Source organism: Littorina saxatilis, linkage group LG4 (genome assembly GCF_037325665.1).
Source record: "Littorina saxatilis isolate snail1 linkage group LG4, US_GU_Lsax_2.0, whole genome shotgun sequence".
Classification (NCBI taxonomy): domain Eukaryota; kingdom Metazoa; phylum Mollusca; class Gastropoda; order Littorinimorpha; family Littorinidae; genus Littorina; species Littorina saxatilis.
In genome coordinates this window covers 23916563-23933750 of record NC_090248.1, presented here as the reverse complement: position 1 = coordinate 23933750, position 17188 = coordinate 23916563, and the positions used below count along the sequence as shown (strand labels likewise).

General features: G+C 41.3%; 1 protein-coding gene across 1 annotated transcript in view; it reads left to right on the top strand.

Moving 5' to 3' along the window:
- LOC138964273 (TBC1 domain family member 30-like) overlaps positions 1 to 17188 on the top strand; it is a 163477-nt gene that overhangs the window by 51222 nt on the left and 95067 nt on the right. Inside the window, exon 2 of the mRNA XM_070336178.1 lies at positions 13964 to 14128. Within this exon, the coding sequence (XP_070192279.1) occupies positions 13964 to 14128 (165 nt within the window). The remainder of the gene's footprint in view (positions 1 to 13963; positions 14129 to 17188) is intronic.

The window sequence follows — 17188 nt, the reverse complement described above, 5'->3', positions numbered from 1 at the left end:
CTGTTTTGTATTATTGATTAACTGGAAAGGTAATAACAGAAATCGCCATCAGATACGTGGAAAAGACCAGTCGCTATGAAAGTTCATGTCACAAAAGTGTACCCAGATGTTTTTTTAGAATGACCAAACACATTATTCATGTGTTTTCAGTGCCTAGTTTACATGTTGCGTAACCAGAACGAGTCCATAGTCAGATTGTCTAAAGTTTATCCTGTGCCATGTCGAGTCGATGTTCTTTTGAGTCATTTGCGAGTTCTCGTGGTGTTTCGCCTAATATTTGTTAACCTGTATCCATGGCGTACCTGAAAAGGAGGGCGTCTTACAAAAATGGACCTTTTGGTACTGAACAAGCAGTGGAAGGTATGTACAGTTTAGGTAAGTTTGTGTTGGCCTGGTTAATAATTTCAGTCTTGGAATGTCTTGCAGTCCTTCTGTTTTTGCATTTATGGTATTCGGCTGATGTGTGCATGTGCATGTTTTTTTCGCTGACTGCAGTTACTTTGGCCGAGTTGCCGAACTTTCTCGCGCATGAAGAAAGGTAACATCAAACACTGTCTAAGACTAACGCTGGAACCTTTATGGCATTTTAAGCAAATTTGCAAAAGAAAAATTAATCCTAGCATCACCCCTGGCCTGGAATTTAACGGTCAGCGTGTTTGCTTTTTCGTCTAGTTCTTGACCTGGAAATTTGTGTGTTGCCTGTGAAGAGTAATTTTCTGAAGTCTCCTTCGGGAGTTGTTTGTATGCGACGACGAGTGACCCCCCGCGGGTTAGGGGGAAGAATTTACCCGATGCTCCCCAGCATGTCGTAAGAAGCGACTGACGGATTCTGTTTCTCCTTTTACCCTTGTTAGGTGTTTCTTGTATAGAATATAGTCAATGTTTGTAAAGATTTTAGTCAAGCAGTATGTAAGAAATGTTAAGTCCTTTGTACTGGAAACTTGCATTCTCCCTATAAGGTAATATATTGTACTACGTTGCAAGCCCCTGGAGCAATATTTTGATTAGTGCTTTTGTGAACAAGAAACAATTGACAAGTGGCTCTATCCCATCTCCCCCCCTTTCCCCGTCGCGATATAACCTTCGTGGTTGAAAACGACGTTAAACACCAAATAAAGACGACGAGTGTTCCTGTTTAAAACATAATCGTTGCAATTACATCGGTTGCTTTTAAAACAGGATTCTCGAACCATCAGTGTCAGAAACTTAAATTACAGCAGTTATCTCAGGGTTACTTAAGACCCTCCCCTTTCTCTGTCTGTCTGTCCGTTCTCCATGCCCGAAGTCACCGTCTCCCTCCACCACGAAGCATGCACACAAATTGAACTGCAAAGGGAGTCATCCAGGCGGGTATTTTATTTTTACTCATCCGAGTAATGATGTTTTCTTAGATGTGTTTCAAGTTGGAGCCTCCAAATTTCACACACTAAATCAATTCGTGAAAAAAACCTGTGTTGAGATTGTCTCATATGTTTTTGCAACTTTAGCTTTAAAACTTTACACAATTCTAGGGTTTGATGACCTCCCGACACGCCCCAAGTCTTGTCAAACTTTAATGTCACAGTGGGGTCGAGTTCGGGTCATAAATTCGAAAATTATTCATTTATTGAACGTTATTTTTAAAGCTAGAGCTTTCAAACTTAACACGCGTGTATGGTTTCATAACCTCCAAACATGACCCAAGTTGGGTTGACCTTCGTCAAACTTCAAGGTCACAACGGCGTTATGTTCAGGTGAAAATTTGGAAAATTATCGATTGACTTCTTAAACGATTTGAAGCTAGAGCTTTGGAGTTTCATACACTTCTAGGATTTGATGACCTCCAGACGTGAACCAAGTCTGGTTGACTCTAGTCAAATATCAAGGTCACAGGGGTGTCACCTTTGGGTTAAAAAAAAGGGAAAGTTATCATTTTCTTCGACATTTTGTTTGTTAAACAAGAGCTTTTAAACTTCACATACTACTATAGTTTAATGGCCTCCAAGCAAAACCGAACTCGGTTGACCTGACTCGCAACGAAATATACAAACAAATGACCATGAACAACAGTGGGGTTATGCATAAAGTTTCAGAAAAATCATTCAATGTTTTTGAAGCTTAGATATTTAAAACTAGCAATGCATTTAGGCTTTAATCAATTCTGGACATGACTCCGGGGTGATCTTTTGTTTCTAAGACAGAGTAGGGTCGAGTTTGGTTCAAAAAGTAAGAAATTGTCATTTTCTTTAATGTGTATAGAGCTCGCGAGCACCAGACAATGTGTGTGATTCATAATATTTACGATGAAGGCGAGTCGTTTGACCCTTTGCATTTCTTGTTTTCTTTGACAGTTTTGAGGCCCCTTTCGACAAGGAAACACATACTTGTTTTGTGTGTGTTTGCTTTGTCGAAGGTCCCCCGGTACAAACCGCATGCATAACAAAAGAAAAATATACGAAAACAAACAAAACCAAACCAGGATTGGTTAGGTTGTGGAACATTTTATCACAGAAAGACAAATCGAAACATTCACAGTTTGACATCAAGTTTCCTGATGATAACGTCGTTACGTACCGTACACAACGGTCTGATGGTTGCGATGTTTACATTGCTTGGAGTGATTTAGTTCAGCATATATATGATTTTAGACTACCAACCGAGTCACCAGCTGTCGCAACCTGATATTATGTCCCTCGATAGCATCGGGGGGTGTCACAATCTTTTCTTTTTTGCGTTAAACTGGAACGTCAGGTGCTGTAAGGGGTTGTGAGAGATAGTGGGTTTGCAAACTTCTAAATGAAATTTGCCAGGTCGGGGATCGTCAGGGGCTGATCAGATAACGAGGTATTTGTGTCTCTCCGTGTCTCCCCCGCATACGTGAACTACGTCGTTTGTTGTGGAGGATAGAATTAATGTGGATGTTTACGTTGATTTGTTTCTTTTTTTGTTTGGAGAGGGTTTGGCTAGACGTGGAGGGTTTCGGGTAGACTAAGAAATAAGTTTGGTGGGTGTTTGCGTGTGTGTGTGTGTGTGTGTGTGTGTGTGTGTGTGTGTGTGTGTGTGTGTGTGTGTGTGAGTGTGAGTTTGGTGAGTGTTTGTGTGTGTATGTGTGTGTGTGTGTTACTCTTAAACTGCTATGCCGTCCTTGTCAATAAATTTTAATAGGAGTTGTCAGAGAGAGAGAGAGAGAGAGAGAGAGAGTGTCACAGGCTCTGGTGTGGAGTGGGATGGTGATTATGCCAAGCTAGGACCCCCTTAAAGACCCCCCCCCCCTCCCGTTGATAACTAAAATGACAGTTTAACACATTTCACAACTTTCTACAGATGAACAATTTTGACGTCACCCCTCCCATAGGGTGACGGATGTCACAACTTCCTGTGTACACAAACTGATGACGTATTTCACAACAAAATGGCGCTGCCCATGGTCAACCTCTAAACTATCCGTATAGAATGGGGGCGTCCTCGCCCCCATAATGAAAAAGGGAGACTTATAGTAATACAGGATGTCGGAACGTGATATTGTACTGCGGGCAGACGAATTTGATACCCACACAGGTTGAAATGCAATCAGACGCAGAATCGAAAACACCCTAGTGCACATTTGTTGTGAGGTTGAAACATGATGTACATCTGGGAACCTGCAAGTTTACGCAGCTGTTGGCAGAACCGTTTATTCGCTCTGTGTATGAATAATAATGGAAACGTAAGTCTCCTGTGCATGTCTTCACGCTCATATATATCCTCATTGTTTATTCAGAGCCCAATTTTGATGGACACACAAAGCAGATGTAGCATGCACATGAATGTACATTCATCGTGATGGCAATTGAATAAAGCAAATGTAGCATGTACATGAGTGTGCATTCAAGCAATTCATTGTATTCGCGAGGCAAATAAAGCAGATGTAGCATTTACATCTGTGCGCATTCATCGTATGTATAGCTACTTAATACGAGCAACAACAAACAAATTAAAGAGTAAAATGGTGACGGGGATTTACAGGATGATTATGAACACGGTGATGACGACGGCGGTGATTAAGATGATGATGATGATGATGATGATGATGATGATGATGATGATGATGATGATGATGATGATGATGATGATGATGATTTGATTGATTGATTGATTGGTGATGATGATGATGATGATGATGATGATGATGATGATGATGATGATGATGATGATGATGATGATGATGATGATGATGATGATGTTTTGTGGATAATGGGCCTCAATTGATGAATTTCACACGTTCCTATTGAAATAAAGATGCAGATTACACATGCTGGGTACAAGCTGTGCATAAAGCAATGAATGTCATGAATTTATGTATACCATAATATCCATTTTGTTTGCGTTTGTATTTGTATTGACAAGGACATGTTACAGAATACACGGCTATGATTATTCGTGCCCTTGGGTATTTTATATAAAATGATCAAATTATTCCGTTTTTTTCTGTCTCTCTATAATCTGCCTGCTGTCTGTCTGCCTGTCTGTTTCTCTCCCTCTCTGTCTGTCTGTCTGTCTGTCTGTCTGTCTGTCTGCCTCCCTCTCTCTCTCTCTCTCTCTCTCTCTCTCTCTCTCTCTCTCTCTCTCCCTATGTCTCTCACACTTTTTTTCGTCACTGTACCCTATTGAACAAGTGTGTTGACAAGACTGATTGATTTCTTTCTCTCCCAACGCAGCTTGTAAGTCACTGGCGACATTTTTGTGAGTGGCTTTAAATTTATGCGTGTGTGCACAGTGTGTTAGCGAAGTAAGTGTAACCTCCCCATCTGTCGTTCATGCGTGGCCCCTGCAGTGGTTGTTACTTTATACCATGGAGATCCACAGGCTTTTAAAGATACATCCCTTCACGAGGAGAATGACCATTTTGTAAATCATATAAACCTACCAGTCCAGGTATTTACCACAGAGGGTAATACTAATAGCATCCTCCGAGTGGTGGTGTATTAAGAAAACATCTCCCTGATTGGCCTCTGCTGCCATTGATGACGTTAAAGGCACGCTCCTTCCTATGTAACCAGTTCGACCCCCCATCTCAGATCTGGCCAGACTTATGCATGGGATAAGACCATCCTTCCTCCACTTTGTCACATTAATTTTAAAAATCCACATCCTGCATGCTTGCTGTGGCGAGTTAGATTTTTTTAAATGAATTAATGTCATTAAAAGCCATTTGTAGCTTTTACAAAATTAATTCATTACAAATTCCCACTGGGCACATAAAGCACCTAAGCTGTTTATTTTTGGCATGTGGCGCCAACTGGAGGGACGGTATCATCCAATGTAAAAGTTTGTCCAGATCTGAGATGGGGGGTCGAACTTTTTTCACGGAAGGATTGTTCCGTTATCTACAGTTTGATCCCGCCACTCCATTCTGATAATCATCGGTCCACGCTATCGCTCAAGTCTCTCTGACAGGATGAATAATCACTACGCTAAGGAAGGGGAAAGAAGCGGAGCTAAAAGCCGAAATCTATCAAAACAAGAATACAGAGTTATCTCCCGTATGTTTTTCGCTAATGTTTCTTATAAAAGACGAAATCGATTTCGACAGTGATCTCCGTTCTGTTCTTCACAGATATGATAAAGACAGAGAAGGAAAACAAAGGCAGCCTGTCAGGGATACATGAGACCCGACGGGAAGGAACTCATTTTGACCTGAGTTCAGGATGCCCTCCACTCGGACCGCATACACCAAAATTCTACAGCCTAGCTGCTTTCTGTACAGGGGGGGGGGGGGGGGGGGGAATGTTTTTTGCTGATTTTATTTCGTAACTGAAACTTACGTCAATCTCTAAAACTAAATCAGTCAAAATGCCCTGCTGCGCACAAAAAGTGGATTAGCTGTTGAGTTTTGGAATATGTCAAAATGGAAGGATTCACTAATCCCATGCAAGAGCCTGCAGATATCTGTTGTGGTGCACATTGTTGTTTACACCCAGTATCTTTAAGTCATGACCGCATGCGTGGGTGATTGAGTGGAGATTGTTTGCTACGTCATTTTTGTGTGATCCTTGTTTGTTTGCCCGAAGATGTGAATTGTGATTGTCGATCGTTTTATGTTTAGTAGAAGAAATGTGAATATGTGACCTAATGTGTTATTGTTACACGAGTAGGCTTAGTTAGAGGTGTCACTTAGTCTGTTTGTCCTGTAATGAGTTTTTGTTTCTGTCTGGCTTGTAATGTTGTTTTAGTCAGTGCATGTGAGAAACTTTACACATCACACGTATGTTGTTTATTACATAGACGCAATGCATTCTATCCCGCAGTGGGGCACTGCGGTTATGAAATTAAAGGCCCCTCCTGTTTTTGGAACCGCAGGAGCTTTCTAGTTTGCTGTTAGGTAGATTTTTGGTTCCTCTTTCCTGTCATGCTCTCTTTTTCTTCATGAATTCTTTTCTTTTTTCTGCCTTCTTGCTCATTCACCTGTATTTTTTCCAAAAATCTCTTCTCTTGCCGCTTGTCTCGCGATTCATGTATAGTTTAATCTGTTAGTGTTCTGATGTAAGCCCAGCAGTAGATAGGTTAAGCCTATTTTAACATACTGGAAACTGGTAATCTTCCAGTAGGTATTAATTTAGTTTTACTAAAGCCTGCTGGGACATAAGTAATGGGTTAGTGCATTTGTAAACAGGAATCGCTTGACAAGTGGCCCCCTTCATCCCCCCCTTCCTCGTCCTGATATGGCTCTGCGTAGTCGGCTGGACGTTAAGCAACAAATAAACAAACAAACAAACAAAAATGCATTCTAAGTAGCAATTGAAAATGTCATTAGTGGCAGCATTAACTTTCCCGGTACGATCAGTAGGGTATTTTGTTAAACGCTCGCTTTCTTTAGCATTAAGTAAATGATTTTAATATTAGATTATCTTCTGCTTCTTTAAAAATGTGTTCTTGCAATTAAGCTGTCATTGCCGTTAAAGGTAACATTATACGTGTAGTGGGCTGTAGATGATCGGTAGAATGGAACTGTTAGAAGTAGTCTTCTGTGCAGATTCAGATGAATGTCTGTAAGTTTGAAATTACCACATACTTTATGAGGACATTAGAGTACTGTTTGAATTCTCTGTAGATTTTATAACTCGTAAGTTACAGCAAGTTGACTTGCGCTATTAGCCAACCAAAAACGGTCATAATTATGCGTAAAGCCCCACTCGTGCAAACACACGAGTGTACGTGGGAGTTCAACCCATGAACGCAGAAGAAGAAGGAGAAGATGAAGAAGGACACTGTTTACGGCATCCTGTCAGTCACTTCTTCTTGTATTCAGTGTCAAAACCCGTTATTTGATTAGCCTTGTTTAGTAGCCTACGGGTGGTGATTTAAATAGTAATATTTTAAACCTTAGAAACACACACGGCAGCTTCATAAGAATCACTCGATCGGCCAGCTGACGATATCGGGTCTGTTGATCTGTATATATGTAATGCCTCCAGGAGAGATGTCTTTGTAGCAAGTTTCAGTAGGGGTAATTTTAATAGACTCATAGAGACTGTGTAGTGTGTATAGATTGTGTAGCCTGGGGTCAAAATGACAGAGAGCTGTACGTTGAAATGAAACGGTAGTTAGCTTTGCGGTAACAAATAGATTGTTGTGGAAACGTTGATCGTATCGCTTATCTTATGGACGTAGTTTTATTCTATGTGAAAATGAATATGCATGCTACTTTTGTTGTAACTGCGATGAGTTTCTTTGTTTCATGGAAAGAACTATTTGTGGGTGATACAAACTTGTGTCGAGTGATTTGAAGACATCTGTAACTATCTGAAATTAATTCATATAATTTAATTACATGCATATATATGCCTTTTGATTTGTTATATTTTTCTGTTCATATGAAACTTTTACGCTGAGGAAGCTTTTCTTCAGACCATGATATGCGGGGATAACAAATGCAGGCACTTGTTTACACGAGAGAAAAAAACACTCTGTTTTCAATACATTGTTGCTGTTGTTGCAGAAACCTCAGGGGGGGGGGGGGGTAATCTCCCGTTCTATTTCATTATGGACGTGTGATTCCTATCTGCATGCCTACCTTATGCACGTGTAATTGAAATTTAGCCTGTATAGGTTTGAATGTATGTCTGGGCCTTTCCCTTTCGATAAAATCTTTTTGAACAAACAGAATGTTTACAAAACACACACACCAACGTAAATATTGCAAAACGCAGACAACAACAAAAATATTGCAAGACGCAGACAACAACAAAAGTATTGCAAGACGCACACAACAACAAAAGTATTGCAAGAAGCATACAACAACAAAAGTATTGCAAGACGCACACATCCACAAAAGTATTGCAAGACGCACACAACCACAAAAGTATTGCAAGACGCACACAACAACAAAAGTACGTGGTGTATCATTTGATGGACACATATATGAGGAACTAGATGAATACCCGCTTCGCCGGGAAGAAGTCGAGCCGAATACCCGGAGGAAGGGAGATAAACGCGGCTAAAAACACTGGAGACGATAAGGAAGAGTTACTGGGAATGGATCCAAAGAAAAACCAAAATCGGTTCAGCAACGTGTTGAAATATCTCATCGAGCAGGTTGTGTCCAGGGTGTACCTGAATATGGGCACCAAATTTGAAACAGATCCATCGAGAACCTTGGGCGTGCATCGCGGACACACACACACACACACACACCCACACACCCACACACCCACACACCCACACACCCCCACACCCCCACACACACACCCACCACCCCCCACACACACACACACACACGCACGCACGCACGCACGCACGCACGCACGCACGCACGCACACACACACACACACGCACACACACACACACACACACACACACACACAAGTCGTATATATATATAGATAGAAGCGTGACTCACGAGTGGAACAGGTTGCCAGTCATATCTATCTAGATGTATTAATTTTGCACTTGGAGTTGGATTTTTGACCTCGATTGTTTTGAACTTTGCACATTCAAGAACATTAGTAGGTAGAAAGAACCATTCGGGCCAGTAACGTTTATATGTAGGACAGACATACGCATTTTGAATTAACATCCACGAAAGCAACGCGAACAAACCTATTCAATCGAGGGGAAAGCGCCAATCCATCTCTCGTAACTCACAATTGGCCATAAATATTGATTGTTTATGTATCTGGCAAGCGATACGGTTTTGATCATTTCTGTACGTGCAACCCTGCAACAGATGCACAATATTATCCATTGAAGAAGAAATATGACAGCATGACGTAATGACACAAATGCCTGTACAAAAAGTGACGAAAACACCGGGGGGTCACACGGTTTAACAAAAGGAGAGAAGAGATGAGTGGAGATATCTTATTTTCATTGTCCGCAAGAGAAACAGACTTCATTACAAAGCAAAACAAACAAGAACAAACACTTTCTTTTTAAATGAAGTAAAAAATGCCTCAGATTTGTAAAGAGAGTGTTTTTGAGGAGAGCTGATTGAGTATGAAGGCGATGCATTGTTTTCGGAATAACTAACTGTAACATATTTTCGTTCGAAGGTAAACTTTACTGTTTTGTTGTTATTTTTGTGGATCGGTGTGGTAGATTACATTGACAGTAGCTTGGGTTTTGTCACTAGGCCTAGGCGAAGAAACGAAGGATTCGCGTGTTCATCGAAGCAGACTCTTCACTCGATCGACAAAGAAAGTGCACATATGGAATTTTGCTTTAATCTGCTGCTCAAACGTCTTGTGACAGGTCGTGTATTATAATATTTGAACGAACATTTGAGACTGCTTTGCTGCGGTTTTCTGATGGAGGTCAGGCGATGTTGATATGGGCTGAATGTACATGTCTGTCTTTTGAAAAAGAACGCCTGCAGTAACCTTGCCCTCTTTCTGTATGATCTTCTTCCCGGAAATAAAAAGTACAAAATAGCAATAACTGTTTTAATTAGCTGAATATTAATCGGAGGCACCGACCTATCCCACCTCCACCATTACCACCCACCCAGCGGTCCGATGAGCTGGACAACCACCAACCCCCCGCGGGTTAGGGGGAAGAATTTACCCGATGCTCCCCAGCATGTCGTAAGAGGCGACTAACGGATTCTGTTTCTCCTTTTACCCTTGTTAAGTGTTTCTTGTATAGAATATAGTCAATTTTTGTAAAGATTTTAGTCAAGCAGTATGTAAGAAATGTTAAGTCCTTTGTACTGAAAACTTGCATTCTCCCAGTAAGGTAATATATTGTACTACGTTGCAATCCCCTGGAGCAAATTTTTGATTAGTGCTTTTGTGAACAAGAAACAATTGACAAGTGGCTCTATCCCATCTCCCCCCTTTCCCCGTCGCGATATAACCTTCGTGGTTGAAAACGACGTTAAAACACCAAATAAAGAAAGAAAGAAAGACAACCACCAATCCACCCCCCCCCCCCCTCTCCTCTTCAACCAAAAAACAAAACAAACAAACAGCTGAAAAGAAACAAACTGAAACCCGTTTTTGTTCACCACGCATGTACCGATAAATGATCCTGATTTTGCGAACGGTGATATGCTGATTTTGGACGAGTTGAGTGGGAACTTAACATCTTTACGTATATTAACATATATTTTGTTTCTGAACAGATGTTTTCACAATAAAATGCTAACGATACGAACAGCAATTCTCTTGTTCCACACGGGCAACACATGTTTTGTACACAGGCAGATAGATTACAGCGTACCCATAGCTTGTAGTTTTAAACATCGATGGTTGTTTTTTTTTAAGGATTTGTGTCGAAACTAATGATATTTTGGTACACTTGTAAGAGAAGTTGGAAAAGCTAAGATCAACTTAATTTTAGTCGTATGGGAAAACTCCCACCTCTAGTGGTTTACGCTTGGGAAAATCATCAGAATCACACACCTAATGTGATGCTTGTGACGTGACTGGGACCCACATTTCAACCTCAACCTCCCAAGCGTTGCACGTGAGCAGAGACATAGTATGTCTCTGACGTGAGCAACTATCTTAAAAAATAATTTATTTCGCACAAACGATTATGTACACCATCTCAAATCTACCCTGAATTTTACACGGGAGAAGAGCATTCACCCACCTTGACACCGGGACCACACCCAAAGGTTACTTTCTCTGCGGGATATTAAGCTCATTTTTATTTTAAATGTAGGAAATACATGACTGTAATTTTGAAAAATTGACATAGATGTCGCGTTCGAAAATAATTCAGGAAACAATCCCTTTATGCACAGAAAGCAGACATTTTGTTTAATTTGTGGCATGTGTCCATGCGTGTGGGAGGCTGCTCTTCTCCCATGTAAAAACCTGAACAGATCTGTGGTGGTTTACACGATAACGAATTTATCTTTAAGACAGGAACAGCGCTTGGAATTTACATAAGATAGACGCTAAATGTACATATACAGCAAAGCTGTATGGGTATTGAATGTGTGTGTGTGAACACAGAACAGGGCACTTGTCTTCTTAGCCATTCATAAAAAATAGAAATTTCTCAGATCTTTTTAGAAAGTTCTAGAATTCACGACAAATAGACAATTAATATAAACATACAGCTAAACTAAGTCACATGGTGATCAGCGAATCAGAAGATGGGTATATTAAAATTAACAAATGTCGTTTTGCAAACAGAGCACTTGTCTTGTAAGCCGTCCGTAAAGGAAAACGAATTCTCAGATCTTTTAGAAAGTTCTGGAATTCACGACGGATAGGCAATAAATATAAACATACAGCTACACTTTTTCACAGGATAATCAGCGAACCAGAAGATGTTTGAAGAGTTTAGAATTGTTGAATTTCTGTGTGAAGAAGTCGCTTGTCTACTTCGCCTCACAGAACCGAAAGATAGATTGTTTACACGCACGTACGCACAGTTTTTGTTGTCAGCACTTTTGGGAATAGACAGAAGTACCTTCATGTAAAATAATGTCGTAACGGCTGCAGTGATGTCATTATTATTATAGTCGAGACAGCTGCAGGGGAATCGTTATTGTCTGTTATTCATGCGGGAAGATACAGGATCAAATTGCCCTTTTGACCCGCCGTGTCTAGCCAAACAAGGTCAAACGAAACCGAGAAAACTATTCTAGCTATAGTTTAAATAAATATAAAATGTTGTAATACAGTGTAACCCGCCTTTTAAGACCTTCAACAATCTGAAAAACCAGGTCTAAAAGAAGGAGGGAGTCTTAAAATGGAGGTAAATTTATAGACGTTATGAACTGAAATTGACACACACACACACACACACACACACACATACACACACACACACACACACACACACACACACACACACACACACACACACACACACACACACACACACAACAAAACCAAAACAGAAAGTTTGATAAAACATGGTCTTTAACAAAAAAAGAAGGAGGGGGGGGGGGGGTCTTAAACTAGGAGGTCTGAAATAAGAGGTTCCACTGTACTAGCTGTGTAGTTGTAGTCGTAGTAGTGCATTGCATGAAGAATCAGGTAGTAGATTGTCGATTATAGGTTAAGTACGTCATAGAAATTAGGTTAGTGGCTATGAACATGCGTGTTTGTTTTTAAGAGTGACCTTGTGTGTGTCACTTCAGAAGTCATTCACTTCTCTCTTTATTGACACTTGTGAAACATAGCGTTGCAATATGGAAACAAAGTATGAGCACACAAGCTGGTACACTTGGGCAGACACACGGTAACAGGCGGATGGAGGGACAAACACATGTACGGCCAGATAAGACATTTACATGGATAGATTAGTGATGTGTACACTGCCAGACATGGAACAAACAAACGCACGCACGCACGCACGTGCGCACACATACACAAACACACGCACGAACGCTATACGTTCGTGTGTGATGTTTCGTATAAGTGGGCTCATTAAAATTAATGGTACTGGGTAATGTACCAGGGATGAGTGGCCTGATGTCCTGGCATGAGTGGTCACAGTCAACACTGATATTTGTGTTTGATTTTGCGTGTGAAGATGACGGATGTGTTCATTCGTTTGTTTGCTGTTTCGTTAATGGATTTATAAATTGATGTATAATTGTAATGATTGATTTGAATGTAGTTGACTGTAGAGTGAGTACCTTGATTAAAGCAAGTGACCTGTGATGACCTTTTGGATACTTTCGAAATAGCTGAGATAGATTAAATGATAGGCGGATGAATTTGTGGCTGCATGATCAAATAGAAGATAGTGGAACTGAAAACAAAAACACTGTTACATTGAAATGCATCAGTGATGATCACAATCGAAAAAGCCAAATTTTATCTGACTACCAATGCCAGCCTTTTACTCAGATAAGCATGAAATCAATCTCTTCAAAACTTTCTTTGCACACACGAACTTATGCCCACATGTACCCGTTGTAATAAATTCAATTCAAGAAGAGATTTTAACATTCCCAGAGTCAGTTAGAATAACAATGCATTTCGTTATATCTTTTTGGTCACGACACTGAATTTACGATATTACACACAATCTATATCTATATACGGCTTGTGTGTGTGTGTCTGTCTGTCTGTCTGTGTGTTCACGATTCACGGCCAAAGTTCTCGATGGATCTGCTTCAAATTTGGTGGGCATATTCAGGTAGACCCCGGACACAATCGTGGAAAATTTTGAACACGTGCGTGCTCTCAGCGCGCAGCGCTGAACCGATTTTGGGTTTTCTGTACATCCATTCCCAGTAACTCTTCCTTGTCTTCTCCAGTGTTTTGCGCGTTTATCTCCCTTCCTTCGTACGGTGCGCCGGCAAAGCCGGCGTACACCCGGCAAAGCCGGGTATTCGGCTCTACTTCTTCCCGGCGAAGCGGGTATTCATCTAGTAACTAATATTCACGAAAGAATAGTTCGCTTTTGAAATAAGATAAACTTGAATTAAAATAAAAACGTCTTCTCGGTTACAGCTATCCTATACGGGCCAAGTTATGATCATTTGGTACAAGGATGCACAGGATTTCACAATTATTTTTTTTCTGACGCCAGGCACAGAACAGCTGAAGCGGATGGTATCGGACATGCAGCGCAGTGTCGGACAGACGTCCGGTCGCCTGGTGCGTCAGCTGAAACGGCGTGACCGACGACTGGCCAAACAGTCACGTAACTGTGACGTCGTCACTGCAGTCCTGCAGGCTGCTTCCTTGAAGAGACGTGAGTGTGTGTGTGTGTGTGTGTGTGTGAGTGTGTGCGTGCGTATGTTTTTTGACAAGGTGGGTGGATGGATGATTAATTAGGTTGGTCGAGTTAGTCAAGTTGTTGGGTTGAAGAGTTGGCTGGTTGGCAAAATATTCCTGATCGACACCCCTCGAAATGAAGTTATTGTTGACATCACCTTGTTGTTGGAATCACCTTATTGTTGAAATCATCTGTGACCCGAGGCTACGACAAATACATCGGGAAAGAAAAGGAGCGTTGTAATTCAAGGGAGGGAACGCGAGTAGATTCGTGCGCTCTGCGTAAAATAAGTGGTTACTTCCCCTGCTTTATCTCTTCTCTTCACCTCTGGCGCTCGCTCGCAAACACACACACAGACACACACACGGTACACACACACGTACACCACACACACACCCACACACACACACACACAAAGCCGCACACAATCAATCACACGTGTTTATCAGAGGCGTTTCACCATTCTGATCACAAATCACACATATTGTATCGAAAAAAGAAGTACAGCCGCACACAATTTCTGTGATTTTCTCTTCTTTTTCAGTTTGCTGTCTTTTTGTAGTGCTTTTGTCTTTTCTCCTCTCTGCGCGGTCACCAACAAGGAGAATGCTGTAGTTTATTTTATTTTTATTTTTTTTCTTCTTCTATAAAACGATCCAAATTTACGTTCATCTTATTCTTCATCATTTTCTAATATAGATATGTTATATTCGGATTAAAAACAAGCTTTGAAAATTAAAAATATAAAAATTATGATCAAAATTAAATTTCCGAAATCGATTTATAAACAATTTCATCTTATTCCTTGTCGGTTCCTGATTCCAAAAACATATAGATATGATATGTTTGGATTAAAAACACGCTCAGAAAGTTAAAACGAAGAGAGGTACAGAAAAGCGTGCTATGCAGCACAGCGCAACCACTACCGCGCTAAACAGGCTCGTCAGTTTCACTGCGTTTTGCACGAGCGGCGGACTACGGTCATTGTGAAAAAATGCAGTGCGTTCAGTTTCATTCTGTGCGTTCCACAGCTTGACTAAATGTAGTGATTTCGCCTTACGCGACTTGTTGGCATTTAAGGCGAAGAACTAACGTCTGGCGAACATGTATTTTGCATTACCGCTAATTATTGGAGTGCTGCCTTTAACGCGAATGTAAGACAGGGTCATTTGCCCCCCCCCCCCCCCCTCCCCCCCCCCCCCCCCTTTCTCTCTCTAGATTAGTCCCCTCTCTGGGCGAGGGCTGGTTGAAAAAAAGCTCGTTGTATTGCTTATGCCACAACCCTCGAAAAATACAATTTGATTTGGTTTGATTTGATTTGATCTCTCGTTAACACCCAGCCCCCCCCCCCCCTCCCCTCTTCCTCCCTTGACCTTGTCCCCTCTCCCTCCCTTGACCTTGTCCCCTCTCTGTCTGTCTTTCATATCCCTGCCTTTCTCTATATCCGTCTCTGCGCTTAGTGTGTGTGCGTGCGTGCGTATGGGAAAGGGAAAGTGACAGGTAAGAGAAAGAGTGAGACAGAGAGAGGTAGAGAGAAAGAGAGAGATAGACTTAGAAAGTGACTGATAGAGAGGGAGACTTGAATGAGAGAGAGAGAGAGAGAGAGAGAGAGAGAGAGAGAGAGAGAGAGAGAGAGAGAGAGAGAGAGAGAGAGAGAGAGAGAGAGAGAGAGAGAGAGAGAGAGAGATATTAGTTATGTATTTTCGTAATATTTCAGAGGGAAGGGTATGGTTGGGACGAGATTGGTAGAGTGGAAATAACGGAGATTTACGGTGATGGACCGAGAAGAAAGGACGACCCAGCAAGCCTTCCACCAGCCTCTTTTTCTCCAATGTCCCCTAATAGACCTCCAATAACGTAAAGCCATTTTCTTGCCATAGTGGACGCTGTGTTAAATGTTCGGGGCCGTCTGGCAGCGTGCTGCGTCTGTAGACTCATTAAAGGCACTGCGCTTCCCTTGAAAACAGTCTTGCTCACTTTCTCAGAGCTGGCCAAGCTTTTACATAGGAATCATTAAGAGTGGTAGGTTATTGGAACGCTTTATTTATGAAAAAAAACCAAAATGTTAATGTAACTTTATGTGTGTTTTGTCTTAAACTGACTGTTCCAATAACCTACCATACTTGTTTTGTGATTCTGAATTTTGGAACGTTAGCAGTCTATCTGTTTATTGATTTTCACATGGGAAAAGACCACGTGACACCACCACTTGGACACGTACCGGAAATCAATTGCCTTGCCGATTTCTGTGCAGGTTGGGATGTGTATGGTGGGTTGATGGTTAACTGAAATGTGTGCAAATCAGCACATTTATTGATTAAAAACAAATCCACTCTTCCCTTGAAGCCGTCAGTAAGTTGAATTGTGGTATGTGTCAAAGTGGAGGGGTGCTCTTATCTCATATGAACATTGGATAAGAGCATCCTTTAACTTCGACACATAAAACAATTCGTACAGCCTGACTGCTTTCTGTGCCAGAGTGGGATTTTCTTCTCTGAAAAAGAATGAGCGGTGCGTGGACATTATCTTTCTCGTGACTTTAGCTCCGCCCAGTCCACCACGACTGACAGCCGTTTGATTTTGAAATCAAATTTGGTGAGTGAATTTTTTTTCTGAAAGTACGTTATCCAGGACTTATTATACATACTTTTTGGGGTGCATGTGTGGTGTACACCTTGAATTGTTTGCCTGACAAAAATGGTGCTTTTGAGTTTGGTAGAGACAGAGTATTTTTGAAAATAATATTTCAAGTGAGAGCTCGTTTCCTGAAAAGGGTTGGACATTAGACTGAAGTGCCACGCGCCGCTCTGCTTTTATACCCGACCCTCGGCCTCTAAAGAGAACTGTATCTCTTTGAATCTGTGAATTGAGTTATAACTGCATACAAAAAAAATCCCATTCGGTTCAGGAAGCAGCCAAGCTGTGGAGATTTGGTCTATGTTCAAGTGCAAAGATGAACTTGTCCCATATATAAAACCTTAGCCAGATCGGTGGTGGTGGTAGGGTGCGCGAGCGAGAATTATGGTACCTTTAAAT